Genomic DNA, 25,459 nt, shown 5'->3' with positions numbered 1-25,459 from the left:
CACGTGACGGCGACGTTCGTTCATTTCTGTAGTTCGTGCTGATCGCGCATCCAATTCATATCTGTAACTTGAGACTTATCAATAGCATAGCAGTAGAATCGCCATGTCAGGCAATTGGATTCACGATGTGGCAGCACGGTATCGAACTGCAACGGGCAGTATGCCGCCAGTGCCAAGTGTGACAAGGTCGCAACCCATTGCACCATTGATAGCATCCCCATTCTCTCGTGAACTCCACGACCTGTCCCGAACGCCGCTGGCATGCGAAGATCAGACATTGCTAGACGAAGCACTGGAGATGCTGCCGCTTGAGCGACTATACTCCGAAGCCGAGCATGCCGCTGAGAACGATGAAAGCTGGGGCATGCAGGATCATCTCATTCGGGCTTTGTTAAAGTGGTTCCGAGACGATTTCTTTACGTGGGTGAACATGCCGGCCTGTACAAACTGCGGGGTAGGTCGTTAATGTGCCGCTAGTCAGGTCAGAGTCTCTAATGTCTGCTAAGGGCGAAACATCTGGTATCCATGGTACGGCGCCTACACCGCAAGAACAGGCTGACGGTGCGGGACGCGTAGAGCTTTACGAGTGCAAATCGTGCAAGACCCTCGTGCGCTTTCCTCGATATGGGCATCCCCGGAAACTGCTAACCTTCAGAAAGGGCAGATGTGGGGAATGGGCTAATGTCAGTTGTCGTCTTGCGAGACTTGAGTGGTCGAGACTTGCTGATGCTTTTGGTAGTGCTTTACGCTACTGTGTCGTTCCCTCGGCTCGCGTGCGAGATGGGTATGGTGTGCGGAGGATCATGTAAGTGATGACCGCGACTCCAGTGGCCACGTTTTGCTGACGTAGTTAGGTCTGGACTGAAGTATATTCAGAGACAAAGAAACGATGGATACACGTGCGTTATTACCGCCTGCATTTCGATAAAATACTCACACATATTAGACCGATTCTTGCGAGACAGCCTGGGACCAACCGCGGCTATACGAGCAAGGATGGGGTAAGAAGATGTCGTACGCGATTGGATTTTCAGGTGCGTTCCATTCCACACAAAATAGGATATTCTGACACATCCAAGTTGAAGGAGCAACCGACGTGTCGAGACGATATATCCGAACTGAAGGCGGCCAGCTATCGAGAAACAGGATCCCGGAGAGTGAACTTGTCCTGGTCAGTATCCAGCAGCTCTGTATTGTCAGACATATTAACAGTAACAGACTCTCCGAGCGATAACTCAGGAACGACGACTAGAGTTTTCTGCTAGCGAGAAAGCTGCCCTCGAGTCCGAGGACCTCGCCGAGGAGCGTGAATTACAGAGCTACATCAACAACGCGACGCCAGCATCCACAGCCGAACTGCGGCCTCGTGAGACAGGAGCAGGCGAATGGACCGATGCACGCGGCGAGAACGGAAGACGTTGATATTAGATATAATATATTGCACACGCAGAATACAAGTTACACTAATCCAGTTCCTGAGCGATGAGCTCTTTAAATTTTCGACGATCTTCGAGTAACATACTTTCGAGATCAAGAGGAATGTCTAACTCTGTAAATCTCGGAACTAGATGCCGCCTCTTGCGTTTCATTTCATGGTTTTCGGGCCTCGGTGCCGACACGGTGACTTCACGTAAATTTGTCATCTTGACACGTAGCTTCCCTTGGGCGATTGGCGACAAGAATTCTGATGTCTGAAGTACATCCGGCCGAGAAACTTGGACATACGCTTCGTCCAGGTTTACTGCGCTTAGAGACGAAGGCGGTCCTACATTCAGTTGCGGGCACTGTGAATCTTGAACCTGGACGGGATCTACATCTTCCCTCTCTCTTGTCTCTGCTCTCCTAAACTGAAGCCTGCCTGAGGTATTCGTGTATTCCACTTGCCCCAGTTCTGACGCTCTATTTTTCAGTGCAATTGGGGTAGTTGACATTGGTGGCGGACGCTGGAGTGGAGGGGGTGACGAGCTCCAAGAGCATATCGGCGACGACGATCGCGCAGGCGTGTCAACCGGCGTAGATGAGACGTGATCGAAAGACGGTAGTTGCTGTCTTTGCGAATCCGGCTGCCCGCGAAGAGGCCGATAAAACTCTGCAGTGCTCATTATTGTAGGTTCGATTTCGAGAAAACCGTCCTTGTACGGCACTTCCAGCGGCACCTGAATATATCAGTATCAGATTGATATGTAGATGACACAAGCGCATACTGGTATCTCCCCAGTTTCTTCACCGTCACCGTCGGCATCGCTGTCAACTTCCGACCTCGAGAATTCCACCGTCGTGTCAACAAATTCGCGTTCAAACGACCGGTCGCCCACGTCAAGCTCTAGCATGGACGTTGTCCCGTGCACTGCAACTTCCTGTTCGATCTCTCTGCTTTCCCGCTCCTCGATAGACGAGTCTGCGGTCCAATCAGGAGCCGGCTGCGTCGCAAAGTCTGAAATACTAATCTCCTGCGTTTCCAGTTTTTCCTCACGCACGACGAGGTCGACACTGTTCGCAACTTCGCTTCCTTCAATCGCGAGTGGCTGATCAGGCGTTTGGAACTGCGTCGGGGTTTTGAACTTCTGCGTCTTGGGTGACTCAGGCGACACACTCGAGATACTTCTCGATACGGCGCTGCGTAGGTGAATCGCTGCTTTGACACGTCTACTTTGCCGCAACAATTGCGGACTACCCAGTAGATCCGTCCCGTCAGCACCAACGTATGCAAATTTAGTGATGTACAGTACCGGCACCAGTTTCGTCTCCTGTCCCGGCATGCCGATGCTAGGCGTCGCGAGCATGGGAGTCGATGAGTCCAGATCGACGTTGATCGCACCCAAAGGGTTGATGGCGACAGACGGCATTAAATGCAGACGCCCAGAGAGAATGCGGATGATGCAGCCTTTTGTATTTTCGGTTATGCGGCGGGAGTACATTCTATTGTTGTTAATTGTGAATTATGTTGGGCGGGACCGAGACATACGAGAAGAATGTGCGAACACACTGAGGTGACAATATCGCGTGAGCGATGTCACGTTTGTCCGAGACCAACGCTTCGATATATCGCTCTGGCGGTTCGGAATCGTATGAGAGGAACTATTTATTAGCTTTGTGAATAAAGGGATGGAAGTTGGGATCGGGTACCTTCACGATCTGAACAGCTCCGCACATGCCGAAATCGAGGACATAGTCTGCCAGCTTTGTCTCGTCACTCAGTAACTTGAGTACCTGCTTCTTCAAAAACGGTTTCCTGAGCTCTGCTGTCATGGCGATGAAGTGTTGCTGAGCAACGTGTAGTGGAGTGCACAAAGACAGTGGTTTGTGGGGCTCAGAATGAGGGGCTCGTCACTCCTGAACCATGTATCGTCGTCATCGGTTAATTTATTCGCTGAGAAGGGCCAGCTCACTGACACATATATAGATACCCAATCTGCAATACCACACTCAGAGAACCTAGTGCAGAGTTATAGTCTATATATAATATCCGAAGAATAAGGACTCCTCGGTGCATTCGCGTCAACAATGCTTGGGTATTCCAATGAGTGCTAATCTGGAATCTATACTCGCGGTGTCCCTGAAACGGATATCGACCCTGCAACTGATCAAGGAGACGTAAGTTGACATTGAATTAGACTACTGAATTATTGAATATATATGAAGGACGAATACAAACAGATGCGAGAACGAGGTGTATTTTCTTAATGTGATGATCCTGACGAACAAAGATGTGCGCACGATCTTTGACAGACGGCGGTACACTAAGCGGTGCGCACAGTATGCAGCATTAAGCACATCATAGATGCTAATATAATAGAGCGGCAAACTTCTATATACTCGGACTGTCACTCTCGAATCTACTAAAATGGTCGGACGGGCCTGAATATATGAACGCGTTTGATGGTCTCTTGCATGAGTATGAAATCTACGTCGACTCACTGGATCACCGGCAATCAAAGGTATTCGCAAGACTTCTGCATACAGTTTAAGTACTTCCAGTTAACAGCCTAGGGCTTACTGTTTTGGTCGTCGAAATCGCGAAATCAGTCTGAAGTAGAGTATGTGTATTTGAAGACGCCGTTCCTCCCGTTCGAGCTTGACTACTCTGAAGTCGTGATCATACTCTGCGAGACGCTCATACAGATATACAACAAAATCATCGCGCTTGTCGTCGAGCAGGACCGACAATTCCCTTGGCCGTCCGCAGCGGGCGAGATATTTCTTAAGGTGGACGGGCTTGTGCGAAAGATCGTGGTCACCCCGTTGATGACCGCGTTCGAGTCGTATTGCCGGATACAGATCAAGTCCGAACTTGAAGATCTCGGGGCAATTTGCGCCAGTGGAACTTAATGTATTGGTTGTATTAGGAATTGAAGTCGTAGATAAGATTACTGTGGTTTATAATGGATAACATGTATTCATAATCTACAATCTAATGAAACGTTCTAACCGGATACTGGTCATTGTACATTCCGCTCTCTGTCTCGGTCAAAAGCTCCCACTTCAAGTTCTTTCGCAGCGGCGTGGGAAACGGAGGCAGCCCGTCCTTGTCCAGGATTTCGCCAAAAATGATGTCTTTCGGTAATTCCTTAATAGTGTCGGTCAGACTAAGGGAGCCGTCTTTAATCGTTGTTAAGGCCTTCTCGCCCGCATCGCCCTTTGCGATTCTCGGCTTGGCGGCGGATCCGTATAGGAGCAGACCGCCGATGTCAGACTGGCTGTAGATTGCTATCCGGGGATACGCACGACGGGTGTCCCGATTATAGTACTGGTTGTCTGCGATATCGGACGCAGGCACAGTTGTCGGGTCCCTGTAGGTCGCCGCTTCGGGCCGCGAGCCGGTAGATGGCACTCTGTAGAGGGGAACCAGTGGATTACCGGTCGATCGATTGGGGACCTGCAATGAATTCAATTAACATGCCAAATACATCACTGAAATAGAGTAAGATTCGTACCAAGACGAGCATTTTCCGGAGCTTCTCCCAGATACCGGTCGACCTGAGCGAGTATTTCTACTGTTGTTACTGGCGATATCTCACGGTATGCCAACACAACTTACCTTCGCGATGCTAACGGGGCCGCCACCAGACATTCTGAATTATTATATCAGTATCAAAATCACCACTATATCAATAATGGTACTCACTTTATTGTCAATAACCGTATCTTCTGGCTAATAGGAGATGTCGCTACTTGTAATCAAAGGGAAGAATCTGAACCGCGGGCCAATCACACTGCACATAATTGGGCCGGGTAAGCTTTGTTGGATGCAGACCACTGTGCCAGGTCGTTGTTTGTGTAACAGATGAGTTCGATTCTCGATCGAGGCAATCATTTTATTGATTAAATGCACCATAGCCGCACAATGAGCGGGTCTGCAATTCTGTTAAGGCTAATAAGCAGCAGCACATGCAGTAACATCTAACACAGTAACTTAAGCACGGGGCCATATACATACCTTTTACTGATATTCCGTGGTCGTCACATGGCGGGGATCAGCAGACTCCCTGGACAGTTACTATGACGTCGTCCGGCCGCGTGCTTGTCGTGATGATCATTACTCTCGTTCGAACGTGGAGATCTTTATAAAGGCCCTTATATATATATCTATACTCTTCCCACTCTCCTACTCGCACGTCTCTGTGTCCATTTTCCACTGCTATCAAGATGTCCTTGAAGTTCTTCCCATCGGTCTCTCCCAGGTAATGTTTTTTATATTGTGTAAGTATGTACAGTACATCTCAATATCTAACATCGACAGTGCGATCGCACTCGGCACCGCCTTCACACACGGCACCAGCCTGCTGCTGTCCGCCCCATTCTTCGGCTCCGTCTATGACCGCTCAAAGACCATCGACACGCCCGAGGAATTCATCAAGTCCAAAGAAGCCGCGGGAGCGCTCGCCGTCTGGGGCTCATCAATGATCGGCTCGGCTGCAAAGACATACGCCGTCGCGGCACTCCTCCAGTCAACTGGCACCATCACCCAGAAGGGCGCTATCTATCTCGGTACTTTGCTCTTCGCCATCAGCACCGTCCCCGGCGCGTTTGTCAATGTGTTTGCAGAGAAGCGGCCGCTCGATTACATTCTTGCCAAAGTCGTCTCAGAGTTGCTCGATACGGTTGGTCTCGCTGCCGTGCTTAACTGGTGGGGCACCCGTCCCGATATTGTCTAATTAATCAAATGCTATTGGAATGTTATTACCATATATTACAAATTTATGTCATCGAAATCAATGCAATAATACAACCGACTCTGTCGCTTGTGATTTAGATTTGTGGATCATTCTATGGTCAATTATGGAATCTACGGTCCTTGTCTAACATATATTGCGATATCGCAGCTCGACATTATATTAATTGAATTGAAAAGATTTGCTTAATTACCGCTGTCATGCGGAGAACTACTATGAGTGTGTCCAACTATCGATGATGTCATTGCCTCCACGTTCGGTCACGTATTTGCCAGGTTAGGGTTACTGTAGCCAGCACCAACCGGCTGCTCTAAGTAGTTAATAAAGTCAATAAGAATAATTCTGTAAGTTATATGGCGGCGATATAGAATATTCGCCATGGACACAAATATTTCGGCCATGCGGCTGGCCGAATATCCTAACCGCTCCACGAGTTACGGCAGCATGCCCTACAATGTCCACCGAACTTTTCTGCCCTATTACCATTCATAACCCTAACCTTCTCGTGCTATAGGTGAACATCCTCGGTCCAAGTATGTGTGTGGGGTTGGGAGTTCACGATGACAGTCTTCATGTCGTCGCCTCCAGAATATCAGATATGTAGACAATCCTGCGCACTCTCCGCCTTCCCGAAATCTGTATCATTAGTATTGGCGAATACAATGTCACTTCCAATTGTGTTTCCGATCTACAAAGAGTCGTCGAAAGGCACCGTCATGCTCTCCAAGGCAGACTCGGGCACACATTATCTCCTCACAATCAACTCCCCGCCGGACAACCGCCTCACCCCGGAAATGTGCCTCACGCTCGCTCACGCCCTCGACGTGCTCGAGGACTCATTCTTGTCCGTCGAAAAGTTGCCGCTCGTGACGACGTCCAGTATCCAAAAATTTTACTCAAACGGCCTTGATCTCGAGCGGGCGAAGTCGACCCCCGGCTTCTGGGACAACTCATTGTATCCGCTGTTTAAACGCTTTCTCGAATACCCGACACCCTGCATCGCGATGATTAACGGGCACGCTTTTGCGGGCGGATTTATGTTGTCCATGTGTCACGACTACAGAATCATGAATCCATCGAGAGGATTCCTGTGCTTGAATGAGCTAGAGTTTGGTAGGTTTCTGTTCCATCTTATATTATACACAGCGTTAACAAATCAGGCGCACCGCTGACATCACCCATGTCGGCTATATTCAGATTCAAGCTCACACCGGCTGTGTATCAAAAGTCCGTGCTCGAGGCAGCCAGGTTCACCGCCGATGCCGCCATTGCACTCAGTATTATAGACGCAAAAGGCTCATTGGCGGACGTGGACGAGTTTATCAAAGCTCGCAACATCGGAATATTCGCAACGTCTCCGGCGTATGGCCAGTTGAAATCAGAAATGTGGCGGGAAATTATAAAGTACTGCGACACCCCGTTCGCAGAAGAGGATGCCAGAATTGAGAAAAGCGCCCAGCGTGAGGCGGCGATAAAGAAAACGAGGGCGCAGTTGCGAGCCAAGATGTAGGTAGAATATTGTAGATAAAATACATTTTTAGCGCCTAATCCTTATTTCCTTATGCAATTCAGCCGTACCATACCATACTCCAAATATTATACATGTCCTATGCTTACTCTCGAGATCATTACCCCATTTCTATATCCTCTCTATCACCATTAGTTAGCAATTGGTAAAACTCAAATAAAACTTATGAGTTGCGGTATTACGGATAGTAACTAGAAGCGACTGCATACTACGCCCGCTTCTCCAGGTACGCTACCCGGTTTTTGAATTCTTTCCTGCGTATTTATTAGTAAGCAATTCAAAAGGCAATGTGGAGCGACAAACATACACGATCTCGCCGATCCGCTTAATCTTTGCAAACTCAAGCTCAATCTCATCGCACCGTTCGATGATAGTGCGCAGTCTGTCCATCTCCCACGTAGCATCGTCCGCAACCGCAATGCATTGTTCGTGATGTCGTTCAGCTGACTGGCAAGTTTGTTGAATCAGCTGTCTAGTTAGTACAGAGCAGATTGATCACAGCTGGCCGAACATACGTAGTTCATTCGCTCAGAGACGTCAGCTATTATTGTGTCGAATTTGGTGGACACAAGGTCTACTGACTCTTTACTGATTGATGGTATCTCCATTGTGTCGTCAGTAAGGGATGAAATTATTTGTCGGGTACTCTGCTGAACCCACGATGAGGGAGGATAATTCAAGTTTAACCCTAGCCTCATCAGCCATCAAACCTTACTGATTGCTCTGCAACGTTGGCATTGATCGATTACTTGAAATCGAATCGAATATTGGAAAAGATATTCCACAGTATCAGCTACAGATATGGACCTCGATGCGCCACTGGAAAAGGCTTCCAGCTCGTCAGAAGCACAATCGCTCTTCATGCCGACGTCTGCATCGCCACCACTGGCAGATATTGTGAACGCGATCACACTCCGTCCGGCCGCCCTCACCATCCCCCTCGAGCCATCTGACCTTCGGGACCTTTTCAACGGTTTCATATCCGAATTCACGGCCACAGCCACGGCACAATCTCTCGAACTCGACGGCAAGAAACTGCTATATTCCTACGCCACGATCGAAGATGACGCGGAACGTGTGCAGAGAGTGTGCAACTTAATCGACTTTGCACTAATCTTGTATGAATTGGGTATGCGAATAGCGCGCATGATTTAAACGTCAATGATATGCTGACCAGAAAAAGGACACTGCGAATTGCGTGTTGCGCACGAATTTATTGAGGATCTGCTGGATATTCAGACTATCGACTGGTGTCAGTCGTTTTGGCCGTACATCTCCCATCGCGAAGACAGACTCGCCAACGTATGTCGCAGATTTTTATACCAAGTCATACTCACGTAAGACTGACTTGCGGAAAAACAGAATCTGGATGGCCAGAAACGGCCTGGTCGTGACTTGATCCGATACTGCAATGCACTCCTTCGCCGCCTGTCGAAAACGCAAAACTCCTCATTTGCAGGAAAAATCCTTATGTTCCTCGCCAACGCGTTCCCGCTCAGCGAACGATCAGGAATCAATCCTCGGGGCGAATTTGACACTGATAATATAACGGTCTGGGAAACCGACGATGGCGAAAGTTTGCATAGTCGGTTTTGGTCATTGCAGCGCGTTTTCGCGGATCCGACAACGCTATTAATAAAACCGGATTTGCAGCTTGTGTTTCGAGACACACTCAAGACGGTCATGGATGAGCTTCGCATACATGCCTCCGTCGGCACCACAAACGAGCGCACAAAATCACCTGCTTCTGTGGTGCCTACACCTGCCGAAACCTCCGCAGTTGGCACCCCAGCTGAACCAGAGGACGAAGCAACGTTCGTGCCGAAATGGCTCACGAGTAAGTCCTTGTTCGAGTTGCAGCTCCGAGACCCGTTATTCCGCCGCGCGATATATGCCCAGACGTTTTTCATCTGCGATTTCTTGCTCGGCCATGTCGTGGACACTCCATCACCTCCAGGCACAAACAAATCAGTCATGTACCCGCGCACGATTACAACTGATCTCGCCAAATTTTTAAAAGCGACTCAGGATACGATTTCGCGGCCGCCGAGTACATGGGCCGCGGTCGATCTCGAGCCGGCGTTCGCCCGTTCTTTAAAGTCTGTCGTTGCGCGCGATTCGAACTGGCAGACTTGGAAGTTAAATAATTCTCCTTCTTTTGAAAAGCCTGTTGTTCCAGCATCTGAAATAGAGGACGCGAAGAAGGAGATTGACAGTAGACGCGGTACGAAGCGCGCTTATCGATTCAACATGGGCACGCCAGCGCTGTCGCGGCTAAGCAACACGCCGACCGGAATCGACTTATTACGAAACAAACAGCGATATGCGATCCCTGGGCCGGTGGAGTACTACGAAAAAATTCGCGAGATGCGGGACGTGTTGTTGGACAGTTCAGACCCCGAATTGGCGAGGGAGACGAAAGAAGGGATTGCATCGAAAGAATGGCGCGGGTTGCGGGCAGCCAGGGCCCAGGGTACACGATATGAATTTGCCCGATATTTTAAACGGAGTTTGGAGGCCTTATTAGACGCGGAGAATGAGAACGAGCCGAAGAAGATCAAGCTGGAGAATGCATGATACGTAGTGCAATAGTGGAAATGTACGACATAGGTGAGCGACATGATGATCTCATTTCAGTCATGGTCATCCCTGTACACTGCCGAGTTGGAGTTCGCAATTGAATGTGGATAATGTCGCTTACCGTCACCTTGGTGTCATCACAGACCGTTTCTCACTGGGCCTGTGACTTAAGTTTGCTAGATGAAGGTGGATGCACAATAGCATTAAGGATCCATTACGTATGAATAGACATTAGTGGTATTGCAGTAGTGCCGTCAAAGAGTCCACCATGGTTATCTGTATTGATAGATGTGTAATAAACTGGGCCGCGGGTCGTAACCATAATGGGCGACCCAGTCAAATGCTCTTTACTATTTTTAATGAAATGCGAAATCGCAGTAGTGTACGACACGGATAGAATCGCACTTTCAGCCTCAATACCTTCTAAGGTGGTAGTGTAGTGGAATATGTATTCCTATTACATGATAGTCGAAGGGACATTTCTTGAGCTTGAGTGGTCCAATCCAGGTGTAGTAACTGGTCGCATGTTCATCAGTCAACTAAATTAGAGTTTTGTGATTTCCTTACTGCCGTTAAATCCGAGACTTGCACCGGTGGTTCGACAATTTTGGATTAGGCTCCAATTTGTGCGGCGCGGTAAGCTAAACCTAGAGAGGCAGGATTGCTTGAAACGGTTAGTATTACTAATCCTTGACCTGGAGCCTTGTGTCCAGTCCGAGTGTCCGAAGGTCACAACGTGCCTGAAATTGACGACGAGCCGTCAAAACGACGTCGACACCTGCTCACGTAGACGGGCTCACACATGCGCGATTTCTATGATAAAGTGTGTGATTAGTTATAATAAAAAATAATAATAGTGGTCCTCCGGCTGCGATTACGGTGCATGGCCCGGTTCGGCACCCCCGGCCTATGTCAGTAACGCCGTTCGTTATCTACTGCCGTTGTCCGCGTGCACAGCTAATATTTAATTCCTAATCACTTAACTACCAGCTAACTAATGGTCAACAATTGATTGCAATTCTCATTCGCCAGCATTAAGCATGACTGCCCGGAAACAGGTCAATAGAGCGGCCGATAGGTTCGGTGATATTTTCAGAACTGAACTACTGTGCCGACACTAACCCTGTATGATAGCATCTTGATCAATGAGTCCGAGAGCACGCGATATGCGGACGATAGCAACAACCACGATGGCGAAGAGTCTTTACTTCTGGAAGAAGAAAATAGACCAGGAAAATGGTGGAAGACACCTTCGGTAGGGAGATTGAACTAGTTTTGTTAGTAGTTGTTCTGGCTGACTGCTGGACCAGGTCTATCTCCTAATTCCTGCATATTTAGTAGAAAATATTGCACGTGGCGGGTATGTCGACTTGACTGAAAGTTATAAGAGCCTATTTTTAGCTGATGGGACCTATTAGTCTTCTAGCTCCGACGATTAACTTGACGTTGCAGCTCGTCTGCAGAGCGTACTATGTTGAGCAAGGAATGGACTCCGAAATGTCCATAATGGGCGAAATGGCTAATGACTGTCAAATTCCTGCGGTGCACTCCCGTGTCTCGCAGTTGAATATCTGGATCAGCTTAATTCACAGCCTGACAGGTACGTCTATATGTATCCTGCTTGGTTTCATCCTGGCTAAGATATGCTACCTAGGTGCTCTTTTGGCTCCAAAACTCGGTCAACTGTCTGATCGTCTAGGCAGACGTTCTATTCTGATGCTATGTGCCGTCGGTCCATTTGTTAGTCGCCCCTCTCAACCTTCTACTTTACATTTCTAACTTTGTTTAGGTCTCGGAGATTATGCTTATTCTCATTGCTCGATCGGATTCGATCTACTCTTATCGATGGATTCCGCTGGCGTTTATAGTGGAAGGACTAACTGGATCTGTTGCGGCGCTCCAGCTAACATGCCAAGCATACGCCAGTGATTGTACGCCTCCTGCTAGACGGGCATTCGTATTTGGCCTCTTCCGTGCGTGCTTTTTCGGCGGCTCAGCGTTCGGGCCTGCTATTGGAGCCTTTATTATAGGGGTCACTGGAAACCTGCTGTCTGTGTTTTACATGGCTATGGTTCTCCAAGTCACTTTTATGCTCTACGTACTCTTTTTTCTTCCGGAGTCGCTCTCTCGTGACCCACATGCTCAAGACGAGGAGGACGTACATGAATCTAGTCCATCGGCACGTGGTACACTGCGGGACAGGATTAAGAAGATTAACATTTTTTCATCATTGCGGGTTTTGTGGCCTAACGATGGTACACGCCCGGTTATTAAGAAGAATATCGCTATTCTGGCTACTATAGAAATGATGATCGCGGGATGTCAGACAAATTCTATGACTCTTATTTTGCTTTACGCAGAGTTTGTGTATGGTTGGTCTAGCATCACCGCAAATTATGTCGTGTCATTCAATGGAATCGGTAGGGCATTGGCATTACTTGTCATTTTACCTATGATTATGAGTGCAATCCGATGGTTCCATCCTCGCCCGCAGACTGAAGTTGGTGCTTCGGTGACTGATAAATTGTATGCTATTTCGTGTCTCGTGACAATATGTTCGGATACACTAACATAGGCTCAGTGTGATTCAGTTTTCCATTGTATGTGAGATGGTTTCCTTTGCCGGCATGTGCATTGCTAGGAATAGCGTTTTCTTTGCTGTGTGTAAGTATATTTTCTTCATGTTAGTTAAGTCACGACATTAACTTCGTTGTAGTTGCGCTAATTGGTTCATTTGGTGCTATCGGGTCGCCGACAACGATGTCGACACTCACCAAACACGTCCCTAATGACAAAGTAGGCGCAATTCTTGGTAGCGTAGCGTGGCTGCAAAGCATATGGACTATCTTCACCCCGATCCTGTTCTCTAGCATTTACGCATACACTGTCGGTGTACACACTCAAGCTGCATTCTTGACGATCATCGTGTTTTATTTTCTAACCTTGGTCGTCTCTTTCTTTGTTTCTGTCCACTTGGAAGGGGGTTTGTATGACAGCGGTGATGGATTGGATGGCGCGGCGGGAGAAACTGAGCCGGATGTTGAATTGGAAATGGAGATGCAAACGGAGGTCGTAGAAAACGCATAGTCATCAGTATTGACCATTTTGCACGGCCGTTATTTTGGTAGGACTGTAACGAAAGTTGTTAGTGCATTCATTATTGGTCATGAAAAATTGGAGTTCATGAGTTGTGGGGGATTTTTGCAATCTAGATGGGGATTAAGTTCTTGATTTACGTAATAGCTTTTGTTATAAATATACTGATTGGTTACCCGAGAGAAGAAACCTAGTTAGCTCGTCCGATCATTATCAACTAACCTTCGATTAGTCCACTTAGGTCTGCCGTGTGAGATTACGCTGGAAATAGGTAAGGAAATAGGTACTAATCTTTTTCATTATTTGAGACGGCCATCCATTTGAGCCAACGCTCAGAGCAATATCACACATATTTAACTTATAAAGTGACCAAGCTCACGACACCTGTGGTTAGGGCTGCAGAGCTGGATAGCTTTTTGCCGGCTGTGCAGGGGCGGGTAAATTGCTTCTGGCGCTTACAATCATGGCGCGGTTGTCGCTTGTCGCTTCTTCCCCATATTTATTTAGGCAGCACAACTGGCAATATGAAAACTAAGCACTTCCTTCTCCTTTTCCCTTCTCTACACACCTCCCCGCCAATAAGATGACTATGTCCACTGGTTACACCATCAAGACCGACTTTGACAAATCCGATTCAGCGAACAAGCTGCACATCCTCACGACGCCCAATGGCCTCTTCACCGCCAGCTTCTCCAACCGCGGACTCACGGTCGTCGACTTTGCCGTCAGGACATCGTCCAACGCTCATTTCCATAATGTCAACCTCGGGTTCAAGTCTGGCGAAGAATACAAACGCGCAGACAACCCATACTTTGGTGCATTCATCGGCCGCGTAGCCAATCGGATTCGAGACGGCAAATTCGAGCTCGACGGGAAGTCCTACCAAGTTGTGCAATCCAACTTTGGGCATTGTCTGCATGGCGGTGCGGTTGGGTACGACAAGGTCGTTCTTTGTGATCCGGAAGTTTTGCCAGCGTCATCCGAGACGAGCTCTGTTAAATTGAAGTTCAATTACGTGAGCAAGCATATGGAAGAGGGCTTTCCTGGCGAATTGCTAGTGGCGGTCAAATACTGGGTCGAAGACGCACCGGGGGGCGGGGCGCTGTACCTGGAGTACGAGGCCACACTTAAGGGACCCGATAATGTGGATCACGCGATAGTGAATCTCACGAACCACTCGTACTTCAACATTGGCGACAAGCCCACGATCGAGAACACGGAATTCATAATGGCTACGAACCAGAGTCTTGAAGTCACTGACACTTTTGTGCCTACTGGCAACATTGTGCCGCATCCGCTGGTGCCGGCCGACTTATCGACTTTTAAGTTCGGCCCTGACGAACCTGATATTGACCACGCGTTCATTTTCCCGGATGCTGATATCGGCGCCCTCGACAGTCGATCGTTCCCACTCAAAATGATGGCGAGCGCATACCACCCAAGCACTAAACTGCATCTCAAAGGAGAGACGACGGAACCGAGTTTCCAGTTATACACCGGCAAATACACTGACGTTGCCGGTTTGTATGGTCCACGGTCAGGATTCTGCCTCGAGAGCTCCCGATATATCGACGCGGTGAACAAACAGGAGTGGAAGGGAATGGTCACCATTGGTAAGGGCCAGACATATGGTGGGCTCACCAAGCTTTCGTTGTATTATTAGGCATTATATTGTAGAGATTGCTGTTATTCTATTCAATTTGTATCCAAACTTCCATCTTTATCTACAATTGGTAGCAAGAACAGGTTACTTGCTGAATCGGGTGAACCACTGTACAGCTTGCCAGAAAGCAGTCTCCTGGGTCCAAGTGACAACCTCATTGGACAAATCGCCACGGACTGCGAAACCGTGGTCAACCGAGGAATAGAGGACAATGTTATAGGTCGCCCCGATTTCCTTTAGAATAGCCTCGGACTGATGGCGCTTCTCTTCTGGGAAAATCGGATCAGTTTCTGTTCGATCGTTAGCGGTCTGTGAAACAATACTGCAACAGCAGAGTATACCGGCAGCCGCTATGGAAAGAGGTCCCTTGATGGTGCGCAACTCCTCCTCGGTGACAAAGCTTGGATGGGCAATGTATCCTGCGTTGAGCTTGCCCTCGTCGAGCAATCTGACGACGTACTTCGCGCCATAGCAGTATCCAACGGAGAAGTACTTCGTAATGGCCGGGAACTCCTTCTTGATGTACTCGAACGTCTTCTCGATGATGGGTTCAGTGTGCTCGGGCTGGTGTCGCTGGACCCAGTCGGGGAAGAATTTGAAGTCGTCTGGACGCGGGAATGGGACATGGTCATCGTAGAATAGATTGGGGACAACGGTGAGAAACCCCTGCTGGGCAAAGTTGTCGGCAATGAGCTTGTGGTTGGTGAAGGGCATGCCGAAGATGTCGGTCAGGTACACAATAACCTTGTCAGTTGCAACTGAGGGTTTGGCGACATAGATGTCGAAGTCCATGTATTTGGTGAGAGTACCGGCAGGCTCGCCATGGTGGGCGTAGCCTTCCATGCAGCAAGCTCCAGCGGGAAGAGAAGCCATTGATGATCGATTGAGTTAGTTGGCGATGATGTTGAGTGGTAATAGTGAGACTGAAAAGGGAGGCGAGTCGACACTTATATGCAGCTCGCAAGACCGTGCTTAGTGCGAGTACAGTTTCCGTCAAACCTGCCTAAAAGCCAACCACGGCGATACGAACAACTTTAATTCCGTCCAGAGTTAGATATGACTGTAATCTATCGCCCTTGGGATAACGAGGAGTTTGCCTGATCCAGAGAACTTAAACTTTAAAGTTCAGGTTTTTCGAACAATTTCTATCCACACTACCACATCGTCTTTTATCGACTCGATATATTAAGCTGCAAGTCAGTAGGGCTGTTCCGAATGTTTTTGCGAATATTATTCGACGAATAAGTATTCGCGCCATATTTGGTGACGAATATTTTATAGGGCTGGAAAGATACCATACGCCAACTGGCCCATAAAGCGAGATAACGTAGGGTAATTAATCAAACGCTACTGCAAATTCTGCCTCAGCCGTCCTGGTAAAGCTTCCTGCCAGTAGCCTGAATAATCTTAGGGCGCGATACCTTTTTTAATGACCCCATTTACTTTTTTAAATGGAAGCACCATTTAGGGTGGGACTACTTTTTCCTTCGAATGGAGGTCCCCTTTTAGTTCCATTTATATTATTTGAATCTGCACGTGACCCGGATCAGCCACGACAGTTATGCGTTAGGAAAAAAAATTAATTTTGGGAGAGCCTACAACACGCGTAACGCGACTCCAGTAATTTATAATAAAGGCTTTACACGCTAATTTTTCTCCATCTGATTTCTCTTTCGTATCTAAGATCACGGAGTTTGACAAAGCGGGGTAAAGGATAAGCAGCGATTCCAGAACTTCATGAAATGATCTACTACAATTAGCTAAGGTCTGTTTTCAAATCGATTATAGATAGCTTACTCGCTGACTACTCTGTTTCCAACGAAGTAGCGTTCCATAGTATCTCTTTGTGAAGCTGGCCGGGAGACGATGTGTAGGAAGATTGCTAGTTTCTGCTCCACTGAAACATGCATTGAGGCTCTCAACTGGGTATGGTTTACAAGCCAAGTTTTTAGGGATATAAAGGTATCTCGAGACATCCTTAAGGCGCTCTTAATGCGTTCAGGGTGGCCACAGTAGCTGGTCCAGGTACCGTCGCCCCGCGTTCTTGTTCAAATCCCTCCTCCGCTGTTGCCATTTGTTCCCCGCCCCCTTTCCCTCACTTTGTTTGCTCTCTTTCCAGCATAAAAATTCACGTCGTTTGCATTTCTTTTTCTCCCATCCTTTGCGTTTACTGGACATATACTGGAGCACTACGGCCCGACGACAGCGTTGGTGCAAATATTCTACCTTGCAGATCCTACGCATGGTTAATTCAGTCACAAGAACGATGATGTCAGAATTACGAAGACGTCACATTTTGTATAAATTTCACAATGATTCAGTTTATAGCCAGAGTTGTGGAGATCAGGATCGAAAACGTACATCCGCGATTGTAGCCCGTTTCGAAGTGGCCGATTTTTATTCGGACTGTCGTGTTGTCCTTTTGTCCTTTCCAACGGTTCAGGGAGGCTGACCCTGATGAGTTGCCCACCCAACCCCCCTTTTCTTGTACGGTGAAGCATGTCGATGCAGCACGGCGTGACACTTTTCGACTGCGGCTCATTAGTATGGCGGTTGTCAACGACTGTCAATGAGTCAATGAGTGCTGCATAGCCATGAAGTGTCGGTTATACTTTCAACTGCGGCTATCGGCCAAGAATGGCGAGAACCAAGCCGCTTGGCCCATTACCAGCTCCTGCGACGCGCCATCGACAGGGAAGCAAAGGGCCGTCTGGATCCGGGATGAGTCCAAGACGGTGAGAACCAAGCGATTACTTTCGTAGAGACCCAGCGAATGTCAGGGCTGTTGGCGATACGACCTCGGCAACGTTTGTGCAAATCGTTGCCATCGGCATCGTCGAATTTATAGATCTGCGGATAATTATCGTCTATCAATATCGGCAGACGTTAGAAGCTTGAAATTTCGATATCGTCAATATCGTCGCCGATAATTAAATGTCTAATAGTTTGATATCCTGAGAACGAAACTTTCTTGAACATGACATCTGTAGTACAATGATGGCAAATACTAACTCAACGATTATCACCCTTATATCTTGCCAGAATGCCTCCCTTTGAGAGGATGACAACTCGCTGTAAGCGCCTCGACTACAGAGTCCTCAACGTAGGGCTGTTGCGAATACGAATATTCGCAGATTTCAGCAATATTCGCAAGATTAAAGTGTGCAAATAATTATTCGCAGAATAGACTGCGAGTTCAAATAATTATTCGTTATTCGTAATTTATCACGTGACATAGCTAAAATAAGCTAGAAACCTGCCTAATTAAGTAATGGCTATACTACATAGCGGGAGCTTAACCCTGACCATTCCCGCTAGATCCACTACCTCCTCCTCCAGGGTCCTCCTGACCCTTTTCCTAGGAATTCTCTAAATCCTCTTCTAATTTAGAAGGCTACGGCAAGGGATCTACTCGGCTGTGGCCTCGCAACCCGAGATCGCCCCCTTACTTCCTCGCATTTCACTTAGCATTGCACAGATGAACCGCGGCAGCGGGCGATTGTAGAGAATCGTATGATAAAAGCAACGGCTATGAGAGTGATGCACCGTCTGAAGGCTGGATCTCAAGTCCCTTACGTCCAGCAACCCAAGGTCCAGAAGAGCCGGGCATATCATCTCTACTTCACTCCCTCGGTCAGTCGGCAGTCAGTGCAGACATCAATTCTTGATGTTAAAGTTCCAGACGATGAAATACTGCCTTCAGAATCAGCCTCTCAGCCTCCAGCCACAGTTACCAGTTCCCAAATTGCCGACCCAGCTCCCCAGAACGCTGACTGTTGTGGGATATTTTCAGATAAGAGAGTTTCCTAATGAATGGATTGAAAAGAGGAACAAGAAGAAGAGATTCACTGATCGAGAAATCCAGTGTACTTTGATCAACAAGAAACAATGCAACTGGTCCACAACAGACTCAAGAACGCAGACCTCTACTACTAATAAAGCACGGGATTCTACCGCCTGGTGTTCCTGACCCCGCTGTTGCTGTCCCAAAGTCTACTATTGTTAGCCTCTGGGGTAATAAGGAGAAACTCACATTTCAAGAGGGGCTTCTGGAAAAGAATCTCCTTCCCTCGGTTATTAGCAGCAAGCAACCCTTTACAGTTGTTGAATCACCGGCGTTTCGGCAAATATTCAAGTATATGCTGCGAATCTCACTTTCATATACCTCTCGTCACAGTCGGGCACCGTCTTATGAAGATTTCGACTGACTTCCAACAAGTTATATTGAAAGAGGAACTTTCTGCCACATACAAACACAATCACTTTGTCCAAACAAGTTATCGATAAATGCGGTGGCAATCAATGTCAGTTTCCTCGGTGATCGACTTGTATGCTCACTTAAGAGGAGTTCACAAGGCAAGCATAGCGGTAGTCCAACTGAGAGGGTAAACTCATTATCGTCTTCAGAGCAGTGATATGTAGTAGCTCGTATGAATACTAATTTGTGTCGAATATCGCTGGAGGGTGAGTTGCGGTAAGAACCCTAAGCGCAAATTGTGCAAATATGATTCTGCGGAACAGCGGGAGACCCTACAGATCGGCAATACAATCCGAATATGAAACTCTAATGAGCCCGCAGTGGGCACCAATTGCATCCTGCGAGGCTAACAGGGTTTTACGGTGCCGATCCAGCGGCAACACTAGGCTTTGAGCATTCATGTACTCATTCGACACTCACGATATACACCACATATTCGCGATTGCACGGTGTAGTTACACTGGTCATGGTGGTTTGAATGCTGTGAATCATTGCTGACTTCCACAATCATGGCCGCAAATCGGCTTGCCACTGAGCTCGACAATGACGAGTCTGCGCGTGGAGACACCGGCAAGTCGATCAGCAAGAAATTCAAATGTTTGCATCCGGGATGCGGCAAGATGTTCAATCGCAAGGACTATCTGGCACGTCACGCCGCCAATCGTACGTCCATTCTATTACATATCAAGGGATATGTATATTATATAATTTATATAAGTCTAACATGACCAGATCTACCCGTTCGGCCGTACCAGTGTCCAATCTGTCCGTCGCAATTCGCACGACAAGACCTGCTCGAGAAGCATATGTCGACAAAGTCCCACGAGAAGCGCCAGAAACGCCAAGCGATCCAGCGCATGGCCACAATATCCGCATCTGCGGAGACCTACCCGGCCGCGCTGTACGACCACAACGCTACCAGTAGTCCCGTCGCGGTCGACCAAGTCTCCATGCTAGACCAGCACCGGTATCCACCTCGTCCACCACCTCCGTCACCGCTGTCGCCACCGGCATACCACCAGCAGCAGCAGCCGATATCACAGCAGTCGCCTATATCGCCAAGCATTCCCATACAGTCCTCCACCGCTACGCCTGGCCGTTATCCTCAATCGCATATTTCCCAGCGTCCTCAGCCGCTCTCGTCCCCTCATCTCCAACAGCGACGGTTGACTCCAACAACGGCCCCGTCGTCACTGCCTCCTCTTACTGCGAATGGCCCGCCCCAAAATGTGCGCCTGCATTCCCCGACACTTATGCACCCCTCTGGAACGTCTCCATCGCTTCCGCCTCTGCCGGATACGGCAATGCATAGCCCGGCTCAAACTTTGAGTTCTGTACCAGTAAAGCTTCTATATGATGATTCAGCCATGAGGCAGCATGCCAATTCGCCTCTGCAGCACCACCAGCAAGATCGCGCATTTTACGCATCCCATTTCGCAGGTGTGCCTCCGGCGCCCCCAGCCCCGCAACCGCAGTCTCCGCCATCACAATCGCAACAGCAGCAGTCGCAGAAAGAGGCCCTGTCACAAGAGCAGCATCGTCCTTCTCAGTCTCAGCAAGCACCACAGTCACAAAAGCAGCCGCAGCCATCTCAGCAACAACTGATGCAAGCGCAGCAGTCCCAGGCTCAGCTTCAGAAACAGCATCAGGAACAGACCCGAACACCGCCTGCCACCGCTAGCCAATACATGTCATACAACTCAGCAGAAGCTGCGGTTGTTGCTGCCGCTTCTGCCGCCACGGGGGCGACAGAATGGCCGCAGTTTTCATTGGACAGTTTCGATCTCAGCCTGTCAGACCATTACACCTGGCTCTTTGGCACAGACTTTTGGACTGAATCGCCTCCCGAGACTTTACTTCCATCGCAACATCCAACGGCTGCTCAGCAGCAGGATCAACAGCTACGGCTTTCAAGTTCGATCTATGATACGGCTGCTTCGGACTTTAATGGAAGCAGAGGCGATCAGAGTACGTTATCGGACCAGTTGCCGAAGACAATCGTCACGATTGAGAATGCTGTTGGCGACGCAGCTGGACCCGGTACGAATGAAGAGAGTGTTGCGGAACCATATGCCATGCAGGGTAGTGCGAGTGTAACCCCGGTGGCTGCAAAAAATAGCAATATTCGAAATTCTCCCGCGTCTGGTGCGTACTATATTTATACTCATACTCGTGTGGATCTCACTAATCATACGATAGATATGCGTTCGCCTCTGCTGCGTAGTATACCGGAACCTTCGAGGCCAAAGAAAGATGACAAGGATATCAGCGAAGAAGTTCATGCGAAGATGATCGAGGTGCTGAAACCCATTCCGGAAATTGCTATTGACAATCCGTATTTCTCGCTCTCAGCAATGAAAGAGTACCTGAATCTTTACTGGATCCACTTTGATCCACTATATCCGATACTGCATCGCGCAACTTTCGACCCTACTGTAGTGGAGCCGGCATTACTAATTGCGATCGTAACCATCGGCATGGCTTATTCCAGTGACCGAGAAGCCTCCAATCTTGCAATTGTTATTCACCGCAAGTTTAGGAATATCGTGTTTCTGATGATCGAAGACCAACCTCAAGTGCAACTTTGGGTGCACCAAACGCTATTGTTGACAAACTATTTCGACAAGATGCTGGGAAGTACGGTGCAATACGATATGTCCCAGTTCTTCCATGGGACCAATATTGCGCTAATGCATTTTTCGGGGTATTTGAAGGGCTTGACAGAGCCGCCAGTGGTCGAGACAAACGATTCTGTTTTCGCAGATCATCAGTGGAAGAAATGGATTGAGTTTGAGACAACCAAGAGGTACTATTCTCTCAAGTTTTGTCGTAGTTAAGAAACTGACGAATTAGAACTGCATTTTTTGCGTTTATTTGCGACACTCAGCACGCCACCCTCTTTCGACACAGTCCTATTCTTTCGGCATTCGAAGTCCGACTTGAGCTGCCTTCCACTGATGCCTGCTGGGTTGCAGGGGACGGTGTAGAATTTTACCATATGCACCGCGAACAGACAAACATTGCAGCAGCTGGAATGATGAAGTGGCGCAGTTCAGAAGCAGCAGCGAAAGCCGACGAGAATAATATAGTCGGTCCCACCATCGGTGGCTCTACCCAAGAAACAGTTTGGCCTGTTTTCTTGCACAGTTTGAAGAGGCTTATCCGATTGTCGCGAGATGATCAGACAGAATTCCAACTCGCTAGCTTTTCGCAGTTTTCATGTCTGATTCTATTACATGGTTTGCTCAGTATTTGTTGGGACATGCAGTGGCGTGGATTACTGGACATGGGAATTGTTTCTAAGCGCCGTATGACCGAGTTTAAGAAGAGGCTGGAGTCTTCATTCGCTAATTGGAAAAGCTACTTTGACTACCAACTCAGCAAGAGCAACCTGCCGTCTATCACGTCTACAGTCATGATAGGGTCTCATTCGTTGCAAACATCTTCTGCCACTCCTGGAAATCATCATGAGGAATCCAATGGGCTGGACACAACTATATTAGAACGACAACAAGCGTTACAACAGACTCAAGGACATTCCCCATTGTCATCTGTACTCGGTTCTATGAACGATTATAACAACAACTCTCCAATGCTCTGTTCGAATTGGGCTATGTTCCAGCTCGGTCTTCTTGCTCTACACGTCGACACAATGAACTTGCGTATCAATGCCGGTTCCCCTAACGTCTTGGGTAGGAAGATTCGACTCGTAGATCGCGAGAATGCGAACAAGGCTGTTCGTCAGTGGGCTCGCTCGGATGATGGTCGCCTGGCGACGTGGCACTCGGTCCAGTTCATGCGCCGTATTGTCGAGAACGAGAGCTTATTAGACCAAGCTGTGCATATTCCATGGGGCGTATATCTCGCAACTATCACGATCTGGTCTTATGAGCTTTGTCAAGAAGGTGAGAATTTAGCGCCGCGTAGATCAGGACAGCGCTCATTGTCCGGGAATAATCGAAGGTACTTGACTGCCAAAGGCCAGCATATTGAGTACATGCTTGCGAAACATGATGCCGTACATTATCTTCGTATGATGAACGCGCAAGGCGAGAATGGTTCTGCAGAAGGCTGTGGTGGTTCGCAGGAAACGGCCACAGTGCCTGGAGTTTGTCCTCATCCGCCCCAATATCGTTATCCACAACAATCTAGGAGCCATCCTAACGCAGCACTATACCAGATGAAGTCTGATCCTAACCGGGAGTCGGGAATTGATGGTAGTGGCACGTCGACATCGACTAAGTTGACAACAGATGATCGACAGCAACTGGTTATAGGTTTAGTGGCATATTCGACCGCTTTATTGATGCACATCAAATGGGGTTTTGTCGTTCGTGGATGTGAAGTATTAAACAATATATTGAAGGAGTACGATTAGGCGAAGGTGTAACAAAAACCTAAGGTAGAATGTTTGTCGCATGAACGGGTAGTTGGCTCTCTGATCGACAGATTTAATCAATTTGGTGGGAAGATGCACATTACGTGAATGAGCTGAAAAAAGTTGGTTTAGATCAATCTGTCCTTTTGACTTTTGCGTCGGTTATAATGTTACGCGATGTACGATAACATGTAAAATAGTAAGTTGAACTTATATACTGCGCATACACATTACTAGATTGGTGTACACGGGCTGAAATTCCAGTTCGGTCACCATCTTCTTGCTCCAGCTATGTGTTGTTGTTCCTCAATATAGCGGACAATATTACATTCTAAAGTCCGAATCAGAGAGAGACCTTGATTTCATTTTGGTGTACAGGTAAGGAATTCCACAGGCAACAATATAGATATTAAGCGGCAGAATAGTCCGAAAATGATTGTCAACAGTCGCCATATTGAGTCAGCTGCATCAGCACGAGTCAGGTTCTGCCAACCCTGACCAGCACAAAAATTCCCCCGGTTATGTTCAACATTAAACTTTAAAGAATTCCATCATCCCTTCCCTGTCAATAATCTAATTCATAAACATCTTTCGCAAATATTTTCCGCAAATATTCCAGCGAAAGCCTAAGTTATATGGAATTCTTAATTCCCTCGATGATGTCCTCAAACGTGACCTCGCTCGCCTGTTCTTCAAACTCCGAAACTTTTCTCCTTAATTCCTTAGGAATGTTCTATGGAATGTCAAGAGTAATGAGACCCTGTAAATTAGTTAATTCTCTAGTCACGATCAAAGATAGTACGGTATTTTGTATCGCGATCGTTCGTACATTGCAAGGCACAGCATTTTCAAATAGCTTCAAAAACGACGATTCTAACAAAGTTATTCACCTCTTGATCCCGTCAAAGCATATGTCGATTGCCATCGATATCTTTTGGCAAACCGCCTCCACCGCAGAGTCATTGCAGTATTAGCTCTTGAACTTATCGTCCGAGCCGACGGAGCCAACAACACGGAGGACGCTTCGCCAACTGACCAAAAACCTGACCAACAGCTCTCTGGCAGCGGACACGAAGATGCTCGCCTTTATAGAAGACAAGGAAGCCCCTGTAGTTATATGAAGATGTTACGATGGTGAGTAATAGGGTTAGCGTGGCATCAAAGAATTGCTGCTGTCAGGGCCAATCACTAAGTTGAACGGCAGTAATCTGATAGAGTAGTAAAATATTTTTAAGGTCGTTGATTTGTACATAAGCCACACTTCCATGTTGTTGCACATTACTCGAATGAGCTGAAAAAGTTGGTTTAGATCAATCTGTCCTTAGGAATTTTGCGGCAGTTATAATGTTAAGCGATGTACATAACATGTAAAAAGACACCACATCCGTTGAAATGACAACTTGATAGATTTTGTGTTGCAACTTACTGCTCTTGGTGTTAGATGCCTACTGCAATCAGTTATACTTTATTATTCCCTGCAATGTCACGACATTCTCTATCTTGAAAGAATCCTTAGACTAAACCCCACTATCTTATTGGAGACTGCCGAGGGGCAAGACTCCAGTGAGGGAAAGAGGGTCAGCTCCAGTAAGTGGATGGATGGCATTGTGGACATCGTGACGAATGCTCAGAGGCAACTTACGAGACCTATGTCACAGAAATTCTGGATAAGCGGGAGCACACGGATGCTGTATAGTAATAATTCTTTAAGTGAATCTTATATCCATGTTCGCTAAGAAAGGATCGGCGATACAGTAGGTCCTCTACAGTTAAGACTGCGTGG

The 25,459-nt window shown here is 47.8% G+C and overlaps 12 protein-coding genes across 12 annotated transcripts; 8 read left to right on the top strand and 4 right to left on the bottom strand.

Annotated features, from left to right (window-relative positions):
• The first annotated feature begins 37 nt into the window (after positions 1-37).
• On the top strand, positions 38-1,458 carry V1508DRAFT_420879 (uncharacterized protein). Its single transcript, XM_066940805.1, has 7 exons — positions 38-454; positions 507-683; positions 740-805; positions 855-899; positions 947-1,034; positions 1,080-1,171; positions 1,219-1,458. The coding sequence occupies exons 1-7, from the start codon at positions 104-106 to the stop codon at positions 1,420-1,422; spliced, it is 1,023 nt and encodes a 340-aa protein (XP_066794688.1). The 5' UTR covers positions 38-103; the 3' UTR covers positions 1,423-1,458.
• Positions 1,370-3,457, bottom strand: V1508DRAFT_420873 (uncharacterized protein). Its single transcript, XM_066940804.1, has 4 exons — positions 3,127-3,457; positions 2,966-3,078; positions 2,205-2,919; positions 1,370-2,156 (listed from the first exon to the last, which is right to left on the bottom strand). Exons 1-4 carry the CDS (start codon positions 3,247-3,249, stop codon positions 1,464-1,466), a joined length of 1,644 nt encoding a protein of 547 aa, XP_066794687.1. The 5' UTR covers positions 3,250-3,457; the 3' UTR covers positions 1,370-1,463.
• Positions 3,344-4,421, top strand: V1508DRAFT_420870 (uncharacterized protein). Its single transcript, XM_066940803.1, has 4 exons — positions 3,344-3,594; positions 3,658-3,747; positions 3,797-3,938; positions 3,991-4,421. Exons 1-4 carry the CDS (start codon positions 3,521-3,523, stop codon positions 4,327-4,329), a joined length of 645 nt encoding a protein of 214 aa, XP_066794686.1. The 5' UTR covers positions 3,344-3,520; the 3' UTR covers positions 4,330-4,421.
• On the bottom strand, positions 4,325-5,255 carry V1508DRAFT_420867 (uncharacterized protein). The gene is made up of 4 exons (XM_066940802.1): positions 5,126-5,255; positions 5,039-5,072; positions 4,935-4,991; positions 4,325-4,876 (listed from the first exon to the last, which is right to left on the bottom strand). The coding sequence occupies exons 2-4, from the start codon at positions 5,069-5,071 to the stop codon at positions 4,412-4,414; spliced, it is 555 nt and encodes a 184-aa protein (XP_066794685.1). The 5' UTR covers position 5,072; positions 5,126-5,255; the 3' UTR covers positions 4,325-4,411.
• Positions 5,192-6,609, top strand: V1508DRAFT_373156 (uncharacterized protein). The gene is made up of 2 exons (XM_066937524.1): positions 5,192-5,681; positions 5,741-6,609. The coding sequence occupies exons 1-2, from the start codon at positions 5,647-5,649 to the stop codon at positions 6,153-6,155; spliced, it is 450 nt and encodes a 149-aa protein (XP_066794684.1). The 5' UTR covers positions 5,192-5,646; the 3' UTR covers positions 6,156-6,609.
• Positions 6,610-6,726: 117 nt separating this feature from the next.
• Positions 6,727-7,719, top strand: V1508DRAFT_420864 (ClpP/crotonase-like domain-containing protein). The gene is made up of 2 exons (XM_066940801.1): positions 6,727-7,286; positions 7,334-7,719. The coding sequence occupies exons 1-2, from the start codon at positions 6,734-6,736 to the stop codon at positions 7,681-7,683; spliced, it is 903 nt and encodes a 300-aa protein (XP_066794683.1). The 5' UTR covers positions 6,727-6,733; the 3' UTR covers positions 7,684-7,719.
• On the bottom strand, positions 7,682-8,486 carry V1508DRAFT_420860 (uncharacterized protein). Its single transcript, XM_066940800.1, has 4 exons — positions 8,217-8,486; positions 8,009-8,169; positions 7,884-7,955; positions 7,682-7,823 (listed from the first exon to the last, which is right to left on the bottom strand). Exons 1-3 carry the CDS (start codon positions 8,397-8,399, stop codon positions 7,910-7,912), a joined length of 390 nt encoding a protein of 129 aa, XP_066794682.1. The 5' UTR covers positions 8,400-8,486; the 3' UTR covers positions 7,682-7,823; positions 7,884-7,909.
• On the top strand, positions 8,456-10,641 carry V1508DRAFT_456731 (THO complex, subunit THOC1). The gene is made up of 3 exons (XM_066942661.1): positions 8,456-8,830; positions 8,885-9,003; positions 9,064-10,641. The coding sequence occupies exons 1-3, from the start codon at positions 8,503-8,505 to the stop codon at positions 10,276-10,278; spliced, it is 1,662 nt and encodes a 553-aa protein (XP_066794681.1). The 5' UTR covers positions 8,456-8,502; the 3' UTR covers positions 10,279-10,641.
• A 403-nt stretch (positions 10,642-11,044) lies between these two features.
• V1508DRAFT_420857 (major facilitator superfamily domain-containing protein) lies at positions 11,045-13,563 on the top strand. Its single transcript, XM_066940799.1, has 8 exons — positions 11,045-11,359; positions 11,416-11,536; positions 11,592-11,641; positions 11,700-11,881; positions 11,936-12,021; positions 12,071-12,807; positions 12,863-12,945; positions 12,998-13,563. The coding sequence occupies exons 1-8, from the start codon at positions 11,322-11,324 to the stop codon at positions 13,366-13,368; spliced, it is 1,668 nt and encodes a 555-aa protein (XP_066794680.1). The 5' UTR covers positions 11,045-11,321; the 3' UTR covers positions 13,369-13,563.
• A 270-nt stretch (positions 13,564-13,833) lies between these two features.
• V1508DRAFT_420851 (galactose mutarotase-like domain-containing protein) lies at positions 13,834-15,093 on the top strand. The gene has a single exon (XM_066940798.1). The coding sequence runs from the start codon at positions 13,961-13,963 to the stop codon at positions 15,038-15,040; it is 1,080 nt and encodes a 359-aa protein (XP_066794679.1). The 5' UTR covers positions 13,834-13,960; the 3' UTR covers positions 15,041-15,093.
• On the bottom strand, positions 15,027-16,305 carry V1508DRAFT_420849 (dienelactone hydrolase). Its single transcript, XM_066940797.1, has 2 exons — positions 15,382-16,305; positions 15,027-15,330 (listed from the first exon to the last, which is right to left on the bottom strand). Exons 1-2 carry the CDS (start codon positions 15,911-15,913, stop codon positions 15,125-15,127), a joined length of 738 nt encoding a protein of 245 aa, XP_066794678.1. The 5' UTR covers positions 15,914-16,305; the 3' UTR covers positions 15,027-15,124.
• A 3,399-nt stretch (positions 16,306-19,704) lies between these two features.
• Positions 19,705-24,120, top strand: V1508DRAFT_420840 (fungal-specific transcription factor domain-containing protein). Its single transcript, XM_066940796.1, has 4 exons — positions 19,705-19,961; positions 20,031-21,443; positions 21,498-22,104; positions 22,152-24,120. The coding sequence occupies exons 1-4, from the start codon at positions 19,808-19,810 to the stop codon at positions 23,674-23,676; spliced, it is 3,699 nt and encodes a 1,232-aa protein (XP_066794677.1). The 5' UTR covers positions 19,705-19,807; the 3' UTR covers positions 23,677-24,120.
• The last annotated feature ends 1,339 nt before the right edge of the window (positions 24,121-25,459 follow it).

The sequence above is a fragment of the Lipomyces doorenjongii genome (assembly GCF_038497915.1).
Source record: "Lipomyces doorenjongii strain NRRL Y-27504 unplaced genomic scaffold V1508scaffold_40, whole genome shotgun sequence".
Taxonomy (NCBI): Eukaryota; Fungi; Ascomycota; class Lipomycetes; order Lipomycetales; family Lipomycetaceae; genus Lipomyces; species Lipomyces doorenjongii.
Note: the sequence above shows the minus strand (reverse complement) of the source record. Positions and strands in the feature narration are given on the sequence as shown.